This window comes from Euwallacea fornicatus, chromosome 29 (assembly GCF_040115645.1).
Source record: "Euwallacea fornicatus isolate EFF26 chromosome 29, ASM4011564v1, whole genome shotgun sequence".
NCBI classification, from domain to species: Eukaryota; Metazoa; Arthropoda; class Insecta; order Coleoptera; family Curculionidae; genus Euwallacea; species Euwallacea fornicatus.
The window spans coordinates 823625-849299 of NC_089569.1; the positions used below are offsets into that span (position 1 = coordinate 823625).

At 38.3% G+C, this 25675-nt stretch overlaps 2 protein-coding genes across 2 annotated transcripts in view; one reads left to right on the plus strand and one right to left on the minus strand.

The window, feature by feature from the left end:
- Positions 1 to 25675, minus strand: part of LOC136347682 (lachesin-like) — a 210315-nt gene that overhangs the window by 102846 nt on the left and 81794 nt on the right. The gene's annotated exons all lie outside the window — the stretch shown is intronic.
- Positions 19446 to 25516, plus strand: LOC136347681 (carboxylic ester hydrolase-like). Its single transcript, XM_066297902.1, has 11 exons — positions 19446 to 19551; positions 19609 to 19743; positions 21732 to 21896; positions 22765 to 22894; positions 22947 to 23141; positions 23201 to 23412; positions 23465 to 23609; positions 23661 to 23830; positions 23889 to 24018; positions 24069 to 24201; positions 25207 to 25516. Exons 1-11 carry the CDS (start codon positions 19501 to 19503, stop codon positions 25397 to 25399), a joined length of 1659 nt encoding a protein of 552 aa, XP_066153999.1. The 5' UTR covers positions 19446 to 19500; the 3' UTR covers positions 25400 to 25516.

Sequence of the window (25675 nt, forward strand, 5' to 3'; positions counted from 1 at the left end):
CTTTGCCTTGGCCAGCTCGGTCTCCAGATTTGTCTCCAATAGAGCATGTAATGGGTCGGAGACTTCAACGTTTAGCTCGCCCTCCGGAGACCATAGATGAACTCCGCGAGCAGGTGCAGATTGCCTGGGATACAATACCACAAGAAGATATTTGTTGAACGATATGCAGGGGTTCTTTCCTTGAGGTTGGAGATACCGCCCGCGAGTTATTGTACGAGAGTGCTTATACGCGAGCACAACCTTTGAGATTTATCGGTTCGATGAACCGATGCTATTCTCTTGATTGCGACGTATGAAGATCAACCGGAGGCCTATTGGCTAGGCAAACGCGTGGAATCTCCCGACAACCATGAAATTAGGACAACCCGTCAAATTATTTATTAACTGATTCGTAAATAGTTGTTACTAAGCTTAATTGAGGCAAACACGAGATTGATTGATTGCGAGGCCGAGTGTTAGCACGAGTTGTGATTTTGTGGGGCATTCGAGGTGTTGAACCGTCAGCGACACTGGTCAGAGTAGTGACTATGACAACGAGAAGAAATGAATGATGATAAATCCCATCCTCTCCCAGTCCTTAAGTACTGGGAGATGATGGCCGGCCGACATAGGAGTACTATTGCTCGGGATGACTTTCCCTTGAAGAAGGCCCGTTGTGCCCAGAACGACGGCCAATGAGCAGGTTGCCCCGTGACCGGAATATTGCCGTCGTTCCGAACGAAACGCGACGGTACCCCCAATTTCGCCCACCGCCTAAGGTAACGATGGGGAGTTCCCCAAGAACCACGTCCGATGCACATTTATAACTTGATTACCTCGCAATATAGTTTCTTTGGAAAAACACAAAGCCGAGGACTTTTGACGAATAAACCATTTGTGTCAACTATGATGGGTCGTGACATCTGGGAAGCGAGCAAATACGAGATGTGCAGGGGCGTAGCTTTGGGGTTTACATCAACTACCAATGTATCAAGTTTTGGCCCCTCAAGTCTTAACAATATTGACAATTTAATTTCAAGCACGCCGCGTCGCTTACAGGAATGTATTAATTTAAGGGGAGATACCATCCATTATTGAATTGTTATTACATTTTTTTACTTGTTCACAATAATTTTCTTTTGGTATTTTGATCGTTTTTGTCTATTACCCGACCCGAATGCCAGAATTTCACACGTGTACCATGAGTTCTTCTTGGTGTTGCGGTTTTTTTTTTAAAGTCAGCGTACATAGACCCATGTCGTCGAACTTATTTTTGTTTTGCCCCGATCCCAATACATATATCGCTGGTATGAATGCCGGAGCAGTGCGAAAGCTCAATGGAGGGTTTTCGGATGAAGCCCGGAATAACTGTATCCGAAAGCCCAGGAAATAAGCTTCATTTGGAGGGATTTTATAAATTGTTCACCGTCGAATCCCGAAAAGACTAGAGAGTATTTGGGTGTTGTTCGGTCAGGAGATACGGCCGAGTAAATGGTATTTTCGATTGAATTAACATATAAATCGTTAGCTGGGAACCGAGCACATTTTTCTCTTCTCAAATAATATATTAATGTAATACTGCGTTATTTGAGGTCGCGTAACTACAGCCCGAGGGATAATATACGACTTTCATAATTATTTCGAAAGCCATTTTCGGCTAAAAGCAACAAATCACCGAAACACAATTATGTGGCGTGAAATTTAACACGGGACAAACGTTAATAATTCTTTCAGGATGCAACTTTCAGCTCGACCATATTTACTTATGCACAACGCAGGGCAGTTATGAAGCGCGTTGCAGGATTTCATTGGTTCAAACTAAGTCCAGTTTATAAAGCCGCTTAATTATTTCCCTTGATTAGGAATATCCGTGCGCACTAATATTTAAACTATAATACGAACTGTTGTTATTGTGGAGGTGAGTTCAAACAGAATCCCTAAAATATGTAAATTCGAATCGGTGCACGTTTGCTTATTTATCGAATAATAGAGAGAGCCAGTGGACCGTAAACCATCCTATGGCCACAATCATGCTAACTGTTTGCTTCAGTGGTAGATCGGGTTAAATAAACCGCATCTAAATTGAGAGAAACAAGATTGCTGCTTTGTTGTTGGCATTGTTAATAATACACACATGTAATTATTCTTATACAGGGTCGGTCGAAACTTGTGCCCTCAGGGTCGCGACGGTCCACTGTGTCGAACTTTTCATTTTTTTAAACAGGGTGTTTGGTTTACCGACACACATCCGAAAGATGGCTAAAGGTCGTCCATCAAGATGGCCGCCACACCGTTGATTAATATTTGTTATTAACACAAAAATGTTCACTCTGAAAAAACATTAAAAAATACGACATTAATTATCGAACAACCCAATATGAGGTGCCACGCATTTCCAGATATCGACATTTTCCCGAATTTTGCCAAATTCGCTGTTTACTTCCGTGCAAGTTACAATAAAAATTTAATGGAACGTCCGTTGTGACTCCATCGGTTTTCGCATAAACTTGAGCATGTATTTTCTCGATATCAAACGTGTAGTGGTATCTGCATAAGAAGAAAAAATGCGATGCTTTAAAGTTCCAAATTTCTCTAATATCAAACCTCGACTCTGTAGGTATGGTAAATAAAGAGAAAGATGCAAATGGAAGGGTCGCTCAAATATCTTTAAAAACCGCTTTGACCATTGCTCTTTCGAATGACGTATTGAAAGGAGCAGCCTGGATGCTTCATAAGGTGTTTAATTAAAAAAGAAAAAAAGTCAGAAAAAGAGCAAAGGGCAATTCAACAAATTGAACAAAAACTCAATAAGTAATAATTATTTATGTAAATTATACTATTTACTTATAACTAATTATTATTCTCAAAATGGGAACCACCCTATTCTGCTACAACATCGACATCTTCGTCTTATCTCTGCGGTGGTTACGCCTAGCCTCATTTCAGCCTCCATTAATTTTGCTGCTCCATTAATTCTTTGAATGAGATGGTCTCGACCATGAATTTCCTCATTGTACACCAGTTCTTTCATTCGTCCCCAGATATGATAGTCAACTGGGGCGAGATCTGGAGATCTGGCAGGCCATAATATCGGTCCATTTCGTCCCGTCCATCTTTCAGGAAATTGATTATTCAAAAACTCTTTTATTGTTCTCTGATAATGGACCGGACATCCGTCGTTTTGAAATGCGATTTTCAATGATCGAAGAAGTTTTTAAAGATACTCGAACGACTCTTCCGTTTGCGTCTTTCTCTTTATTTACTTACAAAGTCGAGGTTTGATATTAGAGAAATTCATTTTTGGAATTTTAAAGCATCACATTTTCTTTTTCATATGCAGATACTACTGCATGTTTGCCATCGACAAAATACATATTCAAGTTTATGCGAAAACCGATAGAGTCACAACAAGTGTTCTATTAAAGTTTTGTTGTAGCTTACGCGGAAGTAAACAGCGCATTTGGTAAAATTTGGAAAAACGGCAATATTTGGAAATGCGGGACACTTTGTATAATAGTATATATGGTCAAATACGTTCACGATCATTTTCCCTACCACCCTCTTTCGGATGCGTATCGGCAAACCAAACCCCCTGTACATGCTCTATGTGGTCCACACAGGGACATACAGTTGTGGGGAAAAGTATGAAAATTAGAATAATTAGACTCTTTTTTTTTTAAATAACTTTCGTCGAACATTCAGTACTTTGTTGCACAACCCTTTGCCTTAATGACGGCTGCATGTCGTCGTGGCAGAGAATCGACCGGAGGAGTAAAATGTTTCGTAGAGATCTTTTTTCATTCTTTATTCATTAAATTCATTAACGCCGATAATCTTGTTAACTCATCGGTATAAATGCTCCCAGAGACTCACTCTGGGGTTTAGATCTGGTGACTGCGACGGCCTATTCGTTAGTGGGTTATTATTTTCATTTAATCAATTTTTAACTAAGTGGGATTTGCGCTTGTGGTCATTAATCTTGCTGAAAATCCCATAGTAACGACATTTTTTCTTCAGCACAAGGCGACATACTATTTTTCAACGAGCCTCTCGACAGACTAACCCATCCACAATACTTTAATTTGAATTAGCAGCCCAGTACCAGATCCATAAGGACTGTCCCACACCATCGCGCTAGCCTCTCCGTGTTTCACAATGGACATATCTTTTACATTTTTGATTTTCTCCCAAATTTTTTGCTATCGCTTCCAGATACCTGGAACTTACCATCATCACTGAAAAGGAGAGTATTCCATTTGGTCGCTGACCGGGGAAGATGTTCACGTGCAAATTGAAATCGTGCTTTTTCATTATTTTTTAAAATTAAAAGGTTTTTTACTGAAAGTCTTCCAAATAATTCCTGGGCGTTTAGAAATCGTCTGAAAGTTCGTGATAATGCCAAAATGCCCATATCACTCTTGCCTTGTTAAGCTCTATTATTTAACTTCTTAAGTCTGATGAAAAATGCTTTTTATTTCCTGTAACACTCTAAGGTATTCACCACAGATGGGTCTATTCAAGTCAAAGTAAAAGAAAATACAACCCGTTTTGCTTTTAGTTTCCATACTTTTTGTTGGGCAAATTTTGGTCTTATACCCAAAAAAAACCTAAATAACCAACAACAAACGAATATTTCTAAGAAATAGCTCGTTTGTCCATAATATATAAAATATTAAGAGGTTTAAAGTAATAGCGCTGTTGTCATATAGCTTAAGAAATAAGAAGTTTCCATACATTTCGCCGGTGCTCTATGTACGGCGTAATCACTTTATCCTGATAACATTGCATTTGCAATAAATTTTTTGTTTTTAAAGATATCGGTAAGCGCCAAAGGCTGTTTTCTAGGGCTCCTCCGCAAGTTTTTTGCAAATTTAAAATGAATTCCCGTAACTCCCCAATTTCGACATTTATCGGCGTAACTTGCATTTTTTGAAAGGGAACACCCCGTATATTTTCTCGTTTTCGTGTTGTAAGGAACATTTTAAACATATTATATGTGTAACACTTAGGAGGTCTATGTCTTGGCGCTAGCTTAGTATGCCAATTTAAAAATTGACAATAGTTGTCATATAAAAGGGCATCTACCTCAAACGGCCTTATTAGAGTTAAGGTTTCGCCTTTCGTAAATAAGAGCAATAATATTAAACACGGTCCTGCAATAATTTTTCTTTACAATACCTCAAACTTATTCTTTTATTGCGCATCTTTTATATAAGTAATGAAAATTAAAAAATGATTAACAATTAGTGTGTTGTTGGAAGAAATGGTAAATGTGACCACCCTGTTGCCCAACGTATTTTTGATAAATTTTGATGGTATGTCTCAGAGCATCGATGAGGACTTCTGATTTTTGTCTTAATCCATGGACAACGCTTGTTATTCCTGATTTTTAATAATTCTTGAATGTCACTGCATGGAGTTTCGTAAATTATATTTTTCATATATGGCCAAAAGAAAAAAATCCAACATCGTTAAATTTTAATTTTAATTTGAAATTAAAACTTAATTGTAGTTTTAATTAAAAACCATTTAAATTAAAGGCCACCTGCATAATGCATAAACTATTTTTAACTTTTGAATTGGCATACTATGTCTTTGCTAAGAGATAGACACGCTGAGTGCTATATAAAATATATTTGCAGTTTTCCCTAGAATATCAAAATGAAAAAATATACAGGATGTGTCATTAAAAAAATACCAGTTACGTCAATAAATGTCACAATTTGACAGGTGTAGGAGTGCATTCAAAAATAGGTATTTCCCCCTGTTTAAACAATTTCGACATTTTCGACGTACCGTTTTTTGGTTTCACAGAGTGATGTGAATTATACAGGGTGTCCTCGAATTACGTGGCCAAAATAATACCGCAGATTATTTGAGTGAAAATAAGTCGATTTAACTAAACTTCCCTCAGTCCAAAAGTTGATAATTATGGAGCTACAGGGTGTTAAAGTTGAAAAAAAAATCACATTTTCTTTAATATCTTTCGATTTCTTTGAGTTAATTTCACGAAATTTCATATTTGAGGGTGTTTTAGGATACGAAATTCAAATTTATTAACGATTTAGTTGTTTCTTCTATTTTGGCCACGTAATTCGAGGACACCCTGTATATTTGTTCTGGATTGAAGTGCTTGGAAAAGCAATTTCTAGAGACCATCGCTTGACAGATATTCACAATTGCACAACTTTGATATTAATCCGACACTGCATTCCAGAAACTAAAGGAGATTTTGTAAATATGTTTGTGCAGCTATTTTTAACTGGAAATAGCGCGTAAATGCACGCACCAGCCCTTACTGAGGAATGTACATTGTCCCTTTATAATGAAATATCTTATTTAACGATTGTTACGGCGATAGTTAGCCTCCGGCCAATATTAAAAAAATTATGGGGATTTAAACGTTTTTTCGTATCCATCGACACGCCGTAGGACGGATTGCCCCGCCTTTTCCAAAAGGCGTTTTCAACGATTTCCCAGTCAGAGCTGGAAGTCACCTCGCCATTCCACGCGCCGACCCGTGGAAACCCGACCGAACCGCGGAAAGGTTCCGAATTCTGCCAATCTGCGCGCAACTTCACGGGCATGGTCTGCCGGCATGTAATATGCTATATATTACTCATGCATATGCAAAAAAATGTATAGCGCACAAACTGTACCCCATTAATACACGCCACGTGAGAATCTGACAGAACGAAATCCAGACGAAGTAGAACATATCAAAAAATGCCATACGAATAGTACTTTATGTAGGAAGGTTTATGTTATATGGAAGGCCGGAAACCATGTATAGAGATAGATCATAATATATAGAAAGTAAAACTTTTTATCCTTCTGGGTCAGTAAATTATAACACATTGATTTATCGCTGGGTTTAGCATGACATAAACTGATTTATTACTTGCGAGCCAGTAAATTTAAAAAGGGCGGACGAACTTTCTCAGTCCGATACTGAAGTTCTTGTATTAATGTGCGCCTATATACACAACATGGGAATAAGTTCACTGAAAAAATAATAAAATTCACGCGTAATCTAAATCCAAATTAAAAGTTACAGCATCTATTTAAATTTTAAAAAGAATTCTACGGTTCGAATTTTTCAAGAGACTGTTGGAAAAATAGGGCCCGGCAAAATTAAAAATTAAAATTCATTACGCCGGTAGACAAAGAATAAAAATTAAGCCCAGAACAAATTGGATTAAGTTTAGTTGCAGTGCGGTGTCTGTTTTTCGGTCTTGGAACTGTTGTTCAGGCACCAATATGATTAATTATGATCCATGAAGGAGAATCGTTATCTCTCGCTACGTGTTAACGTTCCGCACGTAGAACGTAGTAATTTACCTAACGAGTGCGGAAAGCGATGCGTTACCGGCTAACCCGAACTCAGCTGCATCCACCGAAGTTGTTACGTAGAATAACGAAAAGCGAAAAATAGTTTCCCACTGCACCGTTGCAAACACTTCAAGGAGAAATTGATTAATTTAGCTTTTTACACATAACGAAAAAGCATTTTTCGTTCCGCACTTGTTGGAAAAATACCAGTTATCGATTGGTACGTTTTTCGTCCCTCTCCTCCGCGATGGCGACAAAAACACACGGACGGGGAGAGATTGAGTTCTCCAGTAGATGCGTTCCCCGAAGTGCGTTTTACGACCAATGCGAAGAGCGCGACTGTAATTATCATTTATACACAGAAGAGGCAGAGGAAATTACTTAAGTAGCTTAGATTTCCCTTGAGCAGCTTGGATAAGTTTCCGTTCCGGCGACTAACCTGAACTAACCCAAATTGAAACTCGCCCCGGCCACCTTCCCCATCAACGCCGCGATTCTAATAGGTCTCATCCCAAACGAGGTTAAAATTTTAACGGGCGAAATGCTATTTTCTGTCATAAAAAAAAGCTCTGGATACGTTTTTATTCGCGTCGGATGGGACGGCACACAAAGGAAAAGCTGGTGTGTGATATTTCAGATAAAGGTGACGAAATCACCCCAAGACAAATAATAACGTGGCCTCCATAAAACACGCCACCAGAGAAAATCCTCAATCTGTAATGTCAGTCACGTAGAATATATGCAACTGTGGAACACTCAGAAGATCTTTTGTATATGATGAAAACAGAATGTCAACTGGAAATTTCAAATGCGTTCGGGGTCTTCTTTTGTGCTCGCGATACGTGTTTGGCACTGATTCTGCAGCGCATATAACTTTCACTGGAACTAGGAACAAAAAAACTTCTTTTTTTTTTTTTTTTGTTTTTTTAAGTTTTGGAGTCATTGCAGCCAGGCCATTGAAGGGTAAATTGAGTAATCTGCCCACTTCTTTGACTCTATTAAAGAAGCTAAATTCTTCGCCGGCCTCCCGGCATGAAAACGGACAAAGGGGCGGTCATCAACAACTCCTGTCACGTCGGGTGTTTTCGACTGGGACATCACGCTCGAAGGGCCTTGTAAATTATATAAGGCGACCGAATAAAAGGAGTATAAAACACTTCTTTTTTGCCGCATTAGTTTATCATGCCTCCCTATAATATCCTTCCTGCGGAGTGTGACCGTGCGAGCCTAAAGTATTTTTTTGTCTCCCTGCGCTAAAATATTTTGCAGAGCCTTTCAGAAAAAGACAATAGATCCTATAACGCCCTTTGTTTATCTTGGACCGTCTAGGGCAGCAAAACATGGCAAAATTTGATTTAGAACCTACTTGAAAAAATAAGTCACGTGCAAGTTTTCCCACTATAAATTCCGATTTCTTGTACATGTGGTGTAAGAAAATGTCAGAAGCGCTCCATCAGGGCTGCCATTCATTTAGGCTGCGCTCGATAAATATCGGCCATCCCAAGTATACCGTGTGACTCACATATCAAGTTGAGGGTAGGGCTAGACAGGAGTCGATAACGTATTCCAGGGCTCAGATTAACCATGCTATAAAACTATACGGTGCGGCTCTAAATTGTCTCTCCCTACCTTCTTCGCAAATGATACACTTTTAGAAGTTCAAAAGCAGCATTAAACGGTACAAAACATTTCCTTTGCCGTTTGTCATTTTTTTTTTAAGTTGCTTACGTCATCAGCAACGCAAAATGGCCGATTTGTTTAAATTGAGACTTGGGTCAAGTGACACCTTAAATTAAAGGTATTCAAAAACTACATTCAATGATGTATTTCGATCCCAAATCTGTCGATTAGTTTTCGAGAAAAACATCTATACAGTTGGTAAAAAAGTTTTTTCTAAAAAAAAAACAATGAACAGGGGGATAAAAATAACCATACGTCCTCGGAGGGATGATGAGTTGCTTCATCTCCTCCTTAGTGATAATTGGGGCTTTAACAGCTTACTTAAATTTCAGCTTTCCGGGTATGCTTATGGCTTCTCGGACATAAAAGTTTTCAAATTTTTTTTCTCCTGATAATTTAATTATTTCACTCTACCGCTCTGGATCTACCCTACGCTCTATGTTGTCTCAATATGCTGCTACTGCGTCCCTAATCCTGTGATCCCCCATATCGACCTGAAGATACTTTAGAAACTACCTCGTGCAGCGTGATGGTACCAACAAATGACGTAATTTTTTTTTTGACAAATGCAGCAACAATTTGTTAATTATAATACTAATTCAAAGTTTCCAATGGGCAATTTTAATTAATTTACACAACAATCCTTGTAGAAATACGCAGATTGGAACCGGTTTGGAACCATAAGTGCGTTTGTCTTGATCCTAGTGAGGTTAATTGTTTCGTTGGTTTCCCGCATTTGCCAGTACTCCATACATCCCTCGAGTACCTCTGTTCAGCATCTTAAAAGGGCATAAATTACAGTGAGTGGCGCTCCCACATTAATTTATCTCACAATCACCCTCCGTTTCGGGGGTAACTTGGGCATTTGTCCTTTAGTACTTTTGAAGCCGAAACTAATTCTAAATTATTGTTTTTAAATTAAACATTACAATTTTAAGAAAGATATGCGCGAAAGAAATATTTAGAATCATGAATTGCCCCGCACCCCTCAAATTATATGGAAGGAGAGAAATCGTCAAACAGACACTAACGCAAATCTCTGAACGGGGGACATATACAGGGTGTTTTCTAAGTACGGTCGGTAATTTTAAGACACAATTCTTTGTGGTTTTTAAAGCAAAAGGTTCCTGTGAACATGTGGCTGGAAACATATGGATTCTGAGAGGAAGGGTGTTGAAATAATATATACAGGGTATTACAAAAAAGTATACCAATTTGTCAACCACAAATTTTCTGCGGAAAAATAATGGGGCTTTTATAATCCCATTTTCCATTTTGGAGCCCCACGTTCGTTATACAGGGTATCAAAGTTGTAACTTTCAAAATGTTTTTTATTTATAATAAGTCAAAAATAAATTTCTCGAAGAATTAATTCTATATTTGTCAACATTTTTAGCTTAAGAAGTCTCATATTATATAAAAAAGAAATCTAATATTTATTGACGGCTAATAAAAGGGGGCTAAAGTACCCCCCCCCCCCCTTGTTTGCTTCTATGCCCATGGCTTCCAATAAGGCATCATTTTAAACACCATACATTATTCACAATTTTTTGCCATCTAAAAATTATTTATGGAGCTCTTTATTTGAGAACAAATTGAAATTAAAACTAAATTTGCACGTAAACAAAATGTTTTTATTATAAAAATTGATTCCAGTTCAGTCTACTCCTTTCAAAATTTAACAACAATCGCTGTTCGACATACATGTTCAAGACATAAACAGTAATTACATAATCAATAAATAAAAATAAAAAAGCTTATTATTTGAAATCAATTTGAAACAGTTAACACTATATATTTAAAATTTTTGAGTTATACATTGATATAAAGTCAATTTTTATGCATTGCCAGGGGCGTAGTTTGGCGGGAATCGCTCGATGTTTTCGTCATAACGTATTGAACGCCAATTTTGTTATAAAACATTAGAGGAGTCTGAAAATAATAAAAATTTTAAAACATCCGTAGGTATCCTACATTGGTTACATACGTCATTGGGGGCAGATCAAAATTGACTTTATACTAAAAATGCATCTCTTTATGAAGATATAAAAAGTGCAAAACTTTAAAAATCCAGCATTGACTGTTACAAACTTATTTCAAATATATATATTTTTTTATTTCAACACCCTGTATCTCGGAATCTAACCGTTTCCCACTACGTGCATATCGAAACTTTTTTTCTTTAAATACTAGAAGGAACTGTGTCGCGAAGTTACGGAGCGTACTACGAGGAAACACTCTGTATACTGACATGGACCTGTTTGGTCCAAATATCATTTATTGCAGGATTTTTGCTCCTTCGCTGATTCGACTCGCTACCTGCAATGGGCAACGGAAGCACTAGCAACCAATCATTGAGTGCTGTTCATTTACTCCTTTTCGCATTAAATCTACGGTTTCTCAGGAAAGCGGTGCCGTAATATAACGGCCGCAATAAATCGTTGCGTGTATGTTCTACATTCATATAGTTCCTTGGGTAGCACCAGGCAGGATCGTAATTGACGTTGACTAGAATATTGACGCCATAATACGCTTAATGTATACGGCCCCGCTTACGTACGGACCCGTAACTTAAATCGTGTTATAAATTCCACATACATTTTTCATGAAATGAAATACCTCGCGGAATGCACACAACATTGTAAATTCTGTAAATGTAGTAAAGGAGAGCATGAAAAAATTGATTTCGAGGAATGAGTAATTCCATACACGTTTTTCATGAAATGAAATAGCCCACAGAATGCACACAAAATTGTGAATCCTGTAAATGTATAGTAAAGGAGGGCATGGAAAAACTGATTTGAAGGAGTGAGTAAACTCTAATTTTCTTCTTTCTGGATGAATAATTGTTCTAATTCGCAAAAAAAGTTTTTGTGCTTATTCAGATATGAGCGCCATCGCCATGACGTGGCTCAGAGATAAGCGAGATTTAGCGCTGGTAAAATAAATTTAAAATAACACGCAGATCCGTCCCACCATCGCTGGTGGATTTTCCCCTGAAACCCAATAACGTTTCCTGAAAAAATTTAAAAAGTACTTTTTAAATGAAATTCTCCAGTTGTATTTCCTACTATAGAACATAGCAAAATCATGTTTCATTTGGCTCGACTGAACGGTGAACACACCTGACGCTGTTGCGATATTTCCTGGAAACTCGTTTACTCCACCTGTCGCCCATTCAGATTTCTGAGCCAAAACGCCGGACTATGGATGACCTCCTGTAGCCTTCTCACTTCAACAGCCGCCTTATCATCACCACTCTTGCGCAATACCTCGGGAATTGGAGGGCAACTGCAATTGCCCAGGACCCTAATCGTGCAGCAGGTTAAGCGTGAAGAAGTGACCATTAAAATCACGGGGGATGATGTGGTCATCAGTGAGGGCAGACATAAGGCGAAAGCGGATGGACATAAGTGTATTGCCAGGTGTTTTGTGAGGAGGTTCGAGGATAGTACCAGAAGGGCCCGACCTAACACGACAACAAAAAGGAAATGGAAAATATTATATCATTTCTCAACCCTCTGAGATTAACACACTCTTCCCAGCGGTCTTCTATGGCGTATGTCTCTTGTTTGTAGTAAGAACCTTCGAATGTTTCAAAGTAGGCAACCAACCTCACTTCGTCATTATCGGAAAATCTCTTTCCACCGAGCCATTTTTTCAAGTTTGGAAATAGGAAATAATATGAGGGGGCTAAATTTGGCCAATAGCGATGACGGAAGCGAGGATTGGTTGGTGAAACAAGACTTGCTTTTTTCATCACGTGCTTCTCAGAAAACTGACGTCATCGCCGTTCTTGCAGATGAAACGAATTCTTCTTCCTTTGGCGCCGATTCTCCCCTTTGAGTCCACGGTTTCGACTGCTCTTTCGTCTCAAGTGTGAAGTGATGCGTTTCATCCACGATTAGGAGTCAATGCAAAAACTTGACTTTATCATTACCAAACTTTGCCAAACACTCCTTTGGAACATCCTAACGGCGCTGGTTTTGTTCACCTCGCGATAGCTTTCTCATGTCGATTTGCTCGATAAAAGTGCTATGTCCAAAAATTTTCGGAAATGCCTGTCATGTCTGCTAAATCACGCAGTCTCGGCCGACCGTCTTCCGGTATAGTTTTAAGGATGTTCACCAAAATTTCTAGAGCGGTCAGATCTGGAGTGTTGTGGGGCCGACCAGTGCGGAGTTCGTCTTGGCAGCTTGTACGACCGCATTTAAACTCTGTCACACGTCATTTTACAGTTGTTAGCGGAGGACCGGACTCCCTCGGGATAGAATCTAACTCGGCTTTGACAAAAATTGGATGGACCAAGTCCTTTTAAATAGAACCATCGAATCACCCATCTGCGACCACTTCTTTTTCGATGTTTACAAAACTTCTAAATGCGTTCGCTGAAAACGGGGGACAACTGAAGCTTGAGCTTTGGTGCATAAACTGAATTGCCCAAACCGGGGAAAGGACGCGGCGTGTTGTGTCCGGGCCAAGTTTGCGTATTACGTTAACTTAAATACTCCAGTGTAACACTTAGTAAATGAATTACTTATCGTCCTTTGCAAAATTATAACACCAATTTTTGACTTCCGTAGTTTCGGTTTTATTCGCAACTCGAAGCTTTTATAGCCGCTTGTTGCGCAAAAATACCATTTATATTCCTAAGGGGAAATTACTGGCCTAATTTCGATTTTAAATGGCTTGTTAGGCGCGGATTCATAATGCTTAAGTCTTTGTAATGTTGGTTATTACGCTTTATGGTCTTCCACTATATTCCTCGAAAAATAATTAGGAACACCTTTTTATAACGTAAACGTCGAGAATTCAATTTTTAGGCGAGTCGAAGGTGAGGAATTTCGAGTTATTTAATGTCCTTTACGTAATGGACAGCTGGATTAATTAATTCTGATTATCATGCAAAAAACAGTTAAGCTCCAGAACGAAGCGTTGTTCGAAACATTAATCTTTTCCCTTAATGTTTCTTTTTGGGGGAAATGAATATCAAATCGACGCACGAACTGCCTATTATTACATCATTTGTTCCCTTACCGACTCAAAAACCGTTCGACTAAATGATTTTCTTCCAGCTGGGTTTTAATCCATTTCTCCATAATTAATATTTGAAAATTTTATGGAGGGCGGGGATTGGACGTGGCGAAGATCCGCTCGGGCATGCGCCAAAGGCCGGATCATTGTGGGGCTCCCCGAATAATTTCTTTTAAATGGTCTATTAAAATTCATGCGAAATAATTTACGACGACTTTTTAAAGCTTCAACTTTCCAGTCATTAAGCAACTTCATAATAAAATTCAATGTAAAAAGGAAAAGTTTAATGTCTCTCCGATTTAGTTACGGGATTCGCCTTTTTTTAATGCGGGAATAAGGGCTATTAAAGTTAACCCTTTTAATCAGTGCCGGCGTAGTTGATATGCAAAAAGCACCTGCTCTCCAATCCTCCATCAAATGCTCTAAATGAAAGAACTTGATACAAGGAAGAGGTTCTATTAAATTGATGAATTAAAAGGACAACAAAATCTAGGTGAATTCCAATCTAAATAGCGTCCATTCGGATTTTAATTACAAAACTTTCGAGCTTACGTTAAAAGCTACACTGGTCCACAACACTTAATTGGTTTTCCTACTTTGCTTTCCGTAATTTGTTTATGTTACATGCTGTTTTAATTGCAATTCGCTAGTAAATAATTCAGAGAGAATTAAAAATAATGTACGAGTCTTATTCCATTTTTAATTTTTATGACGTATTTATTTCAATAAATGTCGTGCCAGAGATGAGGCATGTTTATGGGCATAGAGCATATTTCGAGGCAGTTGGCAAAACATAGAGGGAATGGGGACGGAAAGGGCAGGAGTTTAAACAAAGGGTGGGTCATAGTCAGTGAAAATGCACGATATTCTATCTGAAGACATGTGAAGCTGAGTATAGAGTTAGATCCTTCGGCATACACTGTGACCGGCGCAGGGAGGGCCACTGCGGGAATCTTGGCTGTAGTAAGAGATACAGGTTTGGTTAAATGGGAGAAAAGTTGTGTAATTAACGGTCTAAGAAAATGGCGTTTAGAAATTTCCAAAACACTTTTGGTTTTTAAGATATTTAAAAAAAAAAAGATTTTTCGATTTTACATTCTTTTCTGGCGCGTTTCTGGCACCTAGACCAAAACCGATCACTCTTCTCCAGAGCAACTCGTAATTAACTCGTAATTAACTCGTCCTTTAACGTGGCATTGCCAGTTTTTCAATCCGAAGCTTCGTCTTTGCGGAACCATCGTCGACTTCATTTTTTTAAATAAGACTCGGATGTTCTGATATCAGATTCTGAAACTTCTATTTAGTCTAAATTCAACGATGTAAACACTTTATGATTTAACTGCGTTTTAGTCTTTTCCTTTGACTTCGATTAAGAACATTTCTATTACGGATCTGTACATAGCGTTTAATTTTTAACCATAAACAGGGAACTATGTATATCAATTAACAATTTACGTCATTTAGGTATTTAATAATAATCTAGGATAAATAATAGCTGGTAAATGTAATAAATTGCGGAATACAAAAATTACTGAATGGTAATTTGCAAGCAAATCGGCTTTGTAGTTATTTAATTGATTGTATTCAAAGATAGGCAAAACACTTCAGCATCTTCGAAGCAAACTGTGTAGTTAAGTGGAATGATCGCAGAGCAGCTTTACTTGCAAATTAAGCAATTTTGTTACCTATTTCATGTTCGCTGTGCATACTTCTGTATAAACGCTACAAACTGCTAAACTTAGTTTGTTTTTATACTCAATTTTCAGTCCAGAGACATGTCCGGCAGACTGTAGGACTAACGATGTGTGAAATAGCTCATAAAAGCAGGTCATCCTTGGTTTTCACGAAAAGCTAATATGACCGCTCAAGAGTACATCCAAGAAGTCATAGAGCAACATTTTTTGCCCTGTCTCAAACCAATGCGCAATCCAGTTTTTGAGCAACATAATACACGACCACATGTGGCTCCAGTTACTATGGATTTCTGCCGATGAAATAAAATGAATTTGCTATTTTAGCCTCCCCGATCTCCAGACCTATCATCAATCGAACATCTCTCGGGTATTGTGGATAGAGCGAGTGAACTCGAGTATCTTTGCAAGAAAGCCTATTATGAGAAAGGAGCTTTTAATGAGGCCGGAATGACTTGAATGATCTAAATGAAATTAACGAATAGTTTAAACGTTAATTAAGTAAAAATAATACATTTTTTAAAATGTCCACAAATAAAGCGAATAAACGAGTTTCACTTTGTCACTGGTTACGCAATGGATCCAAATACTCCCATTTCGCAATTGGGTTAAAAATGGTACCAGTAACAGCAACAGGTGCTGTAGTTCTACAGGCTCAGGACACAACTTGAATAAGATCAAATTTGCGCTTTCTTCTCTACTTTACAGCAAGATTAGAAAAAATCAGAATTGAAATTTATTAGGAAAAGCTACTTTGCGATTATGTGCGGTGCGACAAACACAATGCATTTCCCAACTAGTTATGTAAATAAATAATTTAAAATCTCAGGATGGTGGTTATACTCGGCCACCTGTCCTACTTGTCCTATTCTGTCTAATGAACCATATATGTATGTACCATTATTAACCTCTGTAAGGCGCGATCCTGAGCCGAAATGAGCTGAAGCGAGATGCGCTCTTAAAATTTTATTAAACGTTGCGTTTATACTTGAAAGAAAATGGCGTTTATTAATAAATCAGTTATATAAGATGTGCATTTGAAACTTGTCCCACCTAGATTGTCCTGATTGTAACATATTTACAAAAATCCTCAAGCGTTCATCAATCAAGACAAAATCCATAAATGTATAATTACTGGAACCCAGTCTGCCTAAGGTAAAGTCAGGATCTGACGTCGGCCGGACTAGAAATTCGATTCTTTATTTAGTAGAAGAAAGCCGGCACCTGGTCGTGACAACGTTGCCCGCCGACGTCGGCAGAAGCCACGTCGCTCCGACGTGAAAATGCTATTTGGGACGTCAATAATATGTTTAAGGAAGAATAATATCATTAAACCTAATTCTTCGGAGGCGAAAGGCTGAGTTCCGGACACTTAGAGCAAGTTTAAACGGACCGACAGCATAAATTTATGCCTAATCTTAACTTCCGTTTAAGCCTTCTGACTTCTAACCGGACCTAGATCTGTTTATCCAGAAATTCCTGTCTTTCTATTTTCTGGTCGGCAGTTACCACCAGTGTCTACGCTGCAACTTTCAATCCCTGCAACTTTCCATATAAGGTTTCCTCATGTACGACATGTCCCCTTTTAACCCCGAAAGTGAACGTTAACGAAACTTCGCCGGGATTTAAGCCCTTAATGCGATTAAAAATGATTATCTCGAAGACGAAGTTGACCCAACTTAGAAATGTTAATTTAATTTGCACTTAAACTTCACAGCAGATGCAGGGTTTCTCTTTTTTTTAATAGCGCCCTGTCTTTGTTATCCTCGGCGTTGAGTGTTTGTCTGCATTTAAGTGCAGGCTTCAAGAAGTTGAATCATGGAAGGAGTATTTTTCCTGGAATTTTTAGGGCTTAATTGCACGATTATGGGTTCGTAACCCAAAGGCCAAGTGTTACTCTCGAAAGTGTTTGTTGGAAGAAATTGAGTTTAACGGTAAAGAAAGGATATTGCTTAGTTGCCTAGTTGTATATTGCCTCCCTTTGATGATGCGATTGAAATGTAATTCGGACATTGCCGGATTATTGTGGATCAGGCCGAATGTTGAAATTTAGATGACTACAACGTAACACTTAATGAAACATTGCGTGCTATTGTTAGGTTCAACACGTGAGATGAGGAATTAATCGTAGTGTGTGGTTTAACAAGTAGGTACCTCATCAAGGTGCCTCCACCTAGCGGTACAAATTTTACCTTCATACTATTTCTGCAGATACATCGCGATTCGGCAAAACTTGTAACATATAAAATTTACAACTCGACAAAAACACCCCACTTAGTTTTGGCTAATTTCGGCTTTTTTTCGTTGTAAACTTGTCAGTGTCTCGACACGTCAGATTTGAAGTTCCAACATGAACATGCGCACGGATATTTTAAGCTTTTCCTTCGAGAGCGCCTGTTATTTGACAGATGCAGGTGTGTTATAGAACACTCACTTGTCACCTGTCATTTTGTTTTACGTCATGGTGGAGTGGCCGTTATCGAATATGAATTTTTGATATATGCTACTGGCATGCGCCCAACAATACTCTCGCGAGTGCCGACGGTCATTTTTTTTTTTAGAAAATTCTAAATATTGAAAACCACAAAATTTATGTATGGAACATTGCACATAAAAAATACTCGTAATGTTCCGCAGGAGCGAAATGTAATATAATGGAGAGGGGTTCAATTTAAAATAAGCGAATCGAAATTCATTTCCGTTGTAACTGAAAGTGGTATTTTCGAGAAAATATTTTCAATCAACAAATCACCTCTACTTTAGTATTACACCTAAATTCCGGCCTTTTATTATTCACAGTTTTAAACAAACAGATACAGGTCCGCATTCGTGGGACACCCTGTGTAACACTGGTATTTATTGCAGCTAGGGGAAGTTCTTGCACACGAATTATTTCTTTGAAAAGTAATAACGAATAACTGTATACAGGGCGTTATGAATAAACTGAGTTAAATGGGGATGGTTGCTGGATATCTGCAAGTTCGGAAAAAATTCACAGAATATCATCCGACACGCGGTTGTCAGAGAAAGTTTCGAGTGAGGAGATCATGTTCCGATGGGCTCCGTACATGCTTTAAACTTTATACCAGCCTGCATCTTCTACTCTTTCCATAATCTCAATGAAACTTGCTTTGTTTGGGACACCCTGCAGTTTAATGCCAGTAGGGGCATTAGCCCACGGAGCGCTTGTTTTTGTTTGTCTTCTCCTTAATTACGTCTTAAAGGAGTCGTATAGCTTGTTTTTGGGACATCCTGTATAAACAAAAATTAATTGAACAGAATATTTACTTCCTAGGAGAAATATTTCGAGTTTTTTTGTCGCTTCTGCATAAACTGGCGCGATAAATGCGAATTTGGAGGAAATCAAAATTTACAAGCCCTTTGCGCCTGTTTTATTGATTGCAGCTGATTAATAATAAAATGAATGTTTAAATAAATACAGAATGAAATTGAGTAAGGTCGCTTACTTCATCAGCAATTTTTTCATAATTAAATTTGACTAATAAATTGATTATTATGTAGAGAACACATTGTGAGTACATATTCGGGAATATCATTACCGCATACTTACAAGTACAAGTAATAAAAAATAAATCGAAATGCTAAAATACTTCAAAGCTCTTAGATGATGTATTATTGGAGTCTCTTTAAGTTACCATTAAAACAGCTATTATTATCACTTCTTATCTGTTCTTTATCAGATGATAGACCGAATATAAATCATGATGCCATAATATTCACATTATTGCCCGAAACATATTAAAAACAGATTGAAAGTGTCACCATGTCATGGACTGTGGTTCTTCTCTTTGGGCTTCTATCGCCAAGCTTTGCAGTAAGTTGCTACATTTCGCTTGTTGGCCTTAATCTTGAGACAGCACTACAATTGTAGGCAGATGATCTTATAGTGGAGACCCAAGGTGGAAAGGTGCAAGGTACTACTTTCACCTCTCCAAATGGAAGAGAATTTTACACCTGGAGACACATTCCCTACGCTAAGCCACCTTTTGGGGATCTCCGGTTTCAGGTACTTATATTGGAAGTACAGTAATAATATTGTATGTGTCTTATGAATTTTTCATAGCGTTTAGACCTGCCGGAATTGAATCTTCCTAACATTTTCTCCCTAATGCTCATAATATATGCATCAGAAGGGCCGTTATAGGCACGCTGAAAAGTTGATAAACAAGACTGTTTTCACTTCGATCTGATAAATAAACAAACCGATTTTCGTGAGCATGGATCATAATCGACGTTTTATGCCTAGCGCGCATAAAGCGATCATTACGATTCATCCGTGGTTCCTAGGAAAAAAATATTATATACACTTCAGTATCGGCACGTCTATATACCGTGCCACATTCATAACATCCCTTAATGTCTAAAAACGTCTATTACTTCATGTTAGTTCAGGTTAATTCATTTAGATAACAATATTGGAGTGTCAGGGCTTGTAAAGCCCTTATACAGAGTGTTTCGGAAAGACACCGACAATGAGCTTGGAGATGAAGAGCTCATAAAAACAAATGTTTACATTGAACAAAGTTAGGTCCGAAATCGCTTCGTTTCCAAGATGCAGTGTTTAATTTCTTACATACAGGGCGTTTCAAATTAGACCCTCTTCCACTCGGGAACTAGAGGAGATACGAAGAGGCATTTGTATCAAATCGGGGCAAAATTGCGTAATTTAGGGCTTGACCCAATACTTTTTTCAAAATTTGAATGTTAGGATTACTCGGGAAAATATCCGGAAAATACTAAAAATTAGAGATTTCGTTTTTATTTTTTTAAATGCTATTTGACAAAAATGTTCAAAACCGCAAGCACATTTTCTTGCCGCTTTTTCTCAGCTACACGATGACGTCTTCGGGTTTGCCATCCGACTATTTTTCTGTTGAAAAATCCAGTGTCGCGCCCATAGGAAGAAATAAAGTTGATGACGGTAGCTGAAAAACGTAACGTCGGATGGCGAATCTGAAAGCTTCTGTGCAGCTGAGATAAGGTGGCAATGGAAATGTGCTTCTGGTTTTGGCTTTCTTGTTCAATAACGCTAAAGATATAAAATCAAAATCTCCGATTTTTCGTTTTGTTCGGATATCTTCGGAAACACTCGCCAAGTCAAGGCTTGAAAACGGAACTTAGTTAAGTGCTGAGTTACGAAATTTTGCTCCCATTTGAACTCTTTCGTACCTCCTCCAGTTTCCGAGGTCCTAATGGTGAGGAGTGAATTTGAAATGCCCTGTATATATATTTAATTTTCTTGTTAATATTTCAACGACGGTTCGGGATAAGGGCATGGAATTAGGGACACGTTGTGGTCAAATTAATGTGCACGTTCTGGAGTAGGCCGAACATTTACACCTGCACCAGTAGTGTCCCTGCGGCTATTCGAATGTTCGAAATTCGACAAATACGAATATATATTTTTGATATTCCATTACGTCTTAATACAAAGGCCTCGTAGTGTTTCGTTCTTCAAGTAGTCGTTTTCAAGATAAAACATAATTTCTCATTTTTGTTCCTATCAAAAAACCGTAATAGATTTTCAAGGTCAATTTGTTTAAATTCTTTACGATCAATCAATCTAATTTTCTTTTATTAGAAATGGTGGATATGATGATAAACACGTGTAAAACATGACTTATCGCGAGAGAACGCTCTTCTTCCAAAGAATGATTTCGATAAATTCCGAGCCATTAATGCACCTAAAATTGTTGGATCCCCGTACCGCTGCCACTGTGTATATGCCAACTCAAGAATATCCACATTTATCCGGGCATAGCGAGGGCTTAATTTCACGTCCTCATCCGAAACCATTTTTGAGATATAAAAAAAAAATAATCAGAGATTAAACACCCCGTGTCTTGGAAACAAAGTGATTTCGAACTGAATTTTCTCTGATCTAAATATTGGTTTTTGTGAGCTTTACATGTCCTGAAAGTTTGTCCATATGTTTATGAAACACCCTGTATACAAAGGCTTTGTTCTTCACTTATAATATATTGTTCTGCTCAGCCACCAGTTAAACCCGATTCCTGGACCGACATTCTGGATGGATCTAAAGATTCTCCGGCGTGCCTTTTTGTTGGATCATATGAAGGTGATCCTATTCCAACGTACGGATATAGCGAAGATTGTTTGTACATTAATGTATACTCTCCAATTCCAGCAAATTCAAGTGTAAGTAAATAAGGAAAATTATAAAGAAAATTGTGAAGTGCCCACTTAATCTTCCCGTGACATTCAGTGGATAAGTGCAAAACAGTGTTATTTAGTATCAATTGTTTACATAATTTCGATAAAAGACCATATTGTTGGATTTTTTGAAAAAATTTGGATAATGTTTAATGAATTTATTCGGAAACGAATTTTCAAAATTTTTGACAACTTTGACAATTTCGGTATCCAACGCGTGACAGTTTCTGTAATTGCGACTGCTGAATACATGAGCTGGTCGTGAGAAAATGCGAATAGGTCTTCATTACCATGAACCCCCTTCATCAGAGGTCTGCTCATTCCTCTGTTCGCTTGCCCTCAAGATTATGCAATACTCGTCATTTCGATTATTTACTCGAGAATTATGGTAAATCGAGCTTTTTTTCTGAGACTTGCACAAACCACTGCAACACCTGTGATAGATGCAGAAAAATGTATGAGAGGAAAAAATTTCTCAATTCATCAAGGAACAAACATTTCGGTGAGTGCACGTCTATCACAGAAAGTTGGGGTCGCGAAATGGAACTGTTGTCGGAAATATCATTCCGAATGTTTTTAAATTGACCAATTAATGCGGACTCACATAGCAAATGTGAGCTTTTATTTTCAACTAAATATTCTGAGAACTGGACGTGCTTTTCTGAAAAAAAAAACAAAAAAAAAATTCTGAAACTTAAAGCAGTATGTGTTTTTGGTAACATGTGATTTTCTGCCACTCGCTAAAGGGACACAGATTATAAGTGAAAGAGTTTGTATATGAAAAATACCCGCTAAAATTGTAGGGAAAAGTAACGCATTATGCCTTAAAGATACCCGGTTTTATCTATTCTAGGCCAGACTTCCCGTCATGTTCTGGATCTATGGTGGAGGCTTCATAGTTGGAACTGGAGACTTCTCGTTCACCGACCCCACCGCCCTACTAGAGGAAAACGTCATAGTGGTAACATTCAACTACAGACTCGGTAAGCTTTACATCACGCTCTATTCTCTTTCATAAATCACTACTTGTCTCAGATATATTTGGGTTCCTATCAACCGAAGACAGCGTCGTGCCCGGAAATGCTGCACTGAAGGACCAACGGGCTGCCTTGATATGGACTAAAGAGAATATAGCCTTCTTCGGTGGAGACCCTATGGACGTTACAATTTTCGGCGAAAGTGCTGGGGCCATATCTGTTGGCTATCACATTATCAGCCCAATGTCTAGAAGTATTGTCACTACTACCGACAGACTCGCCAGATGACCTAAACTGGACTTAATGTTTCAGACCTGTTTCAGGGCGCCATAATGCAAAGTGGTACCGCTTTGGTGAATTACCAGCAAGCGAACCCTCGAGCTATTGCACTAGAAGTAGCGAGGCAAGTAGATCCGACAATCACGGACGAAAGTTCTTCAGAAACAATTAAGGAAGTCTTGCAGGTAGCTGATGCTCAGCTACTGATTAATGTTAGCTTGGCAATGCACTCCTATACAGCCCCCGTATGTCAAGTGCTAGCTCTTTTAACTTTAAGTCACCCCATCTCCATTTCAGTTCATTCCGATTATTGAAGTAGAAGAGCACAACCCAACTCCGTTCATAAGTCGGCCTTTGTATGAGGAAATTGCGATTGGAAATGTGACGAATGTGCCCATTATCATAGGGACCAACTCAGAAGAGCAATTGACTGCGGTAAAGAGTAAGTTGCAGGGTAAAAATGGGTCAAGGCAATTGACCGTTACTCTTTTAGCTATGGAGGATGTTGATAATTTGGCCCAATATTACGATGCCAATCCAATTCTTTTGTTACCTAACATGAATCTAAAAGACGACGTTTCGAATGACACAGTGACGAAATTGATAAAAGAAGCCTATGCTGAAAACGACACTTTTCAACATGATCCTGGTTCTTTGATTAGAGTAACGGAAAGAGGGGTTTTATTAACTCGTGCAGTTTATTAATAAGTAAAAATTGTAGCTACTTAGCGACAGTACATTTGTGCGAGCTGCACTTAAGCACGCAGTTCTCCAATCTGAGCGCAGCAACGTTTACTTTTACGAATTCTCGTTTGTGGGAACGCGCAGTGCCGAAAGACTCAAAATCCCTGGTAAAATCGTTGATTTTTGAAAATAATTAAAAAAAAAAGTTTTATTGTAGGATGCGGGGAAGTAGGTCATGCCGATGAAGTGGGGTACCTATTCAATATTTCCACGAAACCCATTGAAACCGAAGCTGACTATCTTACTAGGAGCAGGCTGGTTAAACTATGGACGAATTTTGCTAAGACCAAGTAAATACATACGGAGTGTTCATTAATGTCATCTCAGAGCGGGATATCTCTGGTCATTTCATGAAGGAAAGTTCATACGAACATACGTCCACAATGACCTAAACTTTTAGCTGCACAATCTTTAAATTTTCTCTTATCAAATCGTTATTTTTAAATTTCTCAGAAAGCATTTTGGATGTCGCTTTCAATTTTGGCGCATGTCAGCAGGACATAGAACCCCATATTCTAATAACAGAATAATCTAATGCTCAACCAGATGCATCCTTACACGCACGTCTTCCGTTATTATTTGCGAAAAAAGTGGTACGCCACTGTCATTTTTTCGTGGGAATATTTTTCCTGATTAGCTGGATCGGTGCCACATGGGAAGGGTCTCTTTTAATAAACTATAAAATAAACAATATTTAATATCGAATAACAACTTATAGTAAACCCTTAAAATAAGCAAATTAAGACGATTTTTATTGTTTTTATTCTTTAAAATGTCAATGGCGTACCACCTGTTTGATTGGAGCACATGCATGCAGGGACACTACTGGTTGAGCAATAGAATTACTTTTCTCATTAAATACGAGGTTTTATATCCTATTAACGTGCACGAGATCTGAAAGTGGCATCTGAGTGCTTTCTGACAAATATATAAGTAACGATTTGAAAAGGAAAAATTTGAACATCCTGGAGCTAAAAGCTCGTGCCGTTGCGGGTATACGGTCATATGAACTTTCCTTCATGAACCGACCTGAGGACTCACACCCTGAAATATTAGCACGACATTAAGGAATATCTTGTATAAATATATGCCCGTTTCTGGAGCTCAACTATGGCGGTGTCCATAATTATAAAAGATACGAGGTCGGTTAAATTCAGGCGAAGTTGAGCGAAATTGTTCCAGTTTAACGGACTTTGTATATCCTACGGCTGCCGGGATCCTCATCGTGGAGCTCTCAAAATGGACATCCTGTATGATTAATGGTGGTCATATTTTTACACACTGTATAATTTTAGAAATCCTACGCCTGGTGATGATTCCGCTGAGTTGCTGCAAAACGTAATATGGGAGCCGTTGGATAAAGATAACTTGCAATATCTTGATATAGGAGAAAACTTGGAGCTGAAGTATCATAGAGAGGCTGAGACTACGGCATTTTGGGACTCGCTTTGGGAGGATTATTCCTTCCATCCTTATAACACGTATTGAGCGTATTTGCCAGCAGACATCTGTTATAGTGAATTTCAACAAAAATTAATATTCTTTGTCGTATTATCGAATTTCGATTCAGGTGATTGCATTAAAGCGTCTTAGCGTTATAGAATATCTTCCAGAAGTGTCTAAATGTCCATGTCTGATAGGGTATCTCCTAGGGCCCACGTCACATGGGGGACCTCGGCCCTTCGGGCCCAACCGAGAAGCCCCTGGCGCACAGATCTAACGTTGGCTAATAGTTAAGTCGTGATAATTATACAATAATAACGT

Coding starts and splice junctions, on each gene's coding strand:
- LOC136347681 (XM_066297902.1), top strand. CDS start 19,501: ATGTCATGGACTGTGGTTCTTCTCTTTGGGCTTCTATCGCCAAGCTTT. Junction 19,552..19,608: donor TTCTATCGCCAAGCTTTGCA/GTAAGTTGCTAC, acceptor CTACAATTGTAG/GCAGATGATCTTATAGTGGA. Junction 23,413..23,464: donor TGCACTCCTATACAGCCCCC/GTATGTCAAGTG, acceptor TCTCCATTTCAG/TTCATTCCGATTATTGAAGT.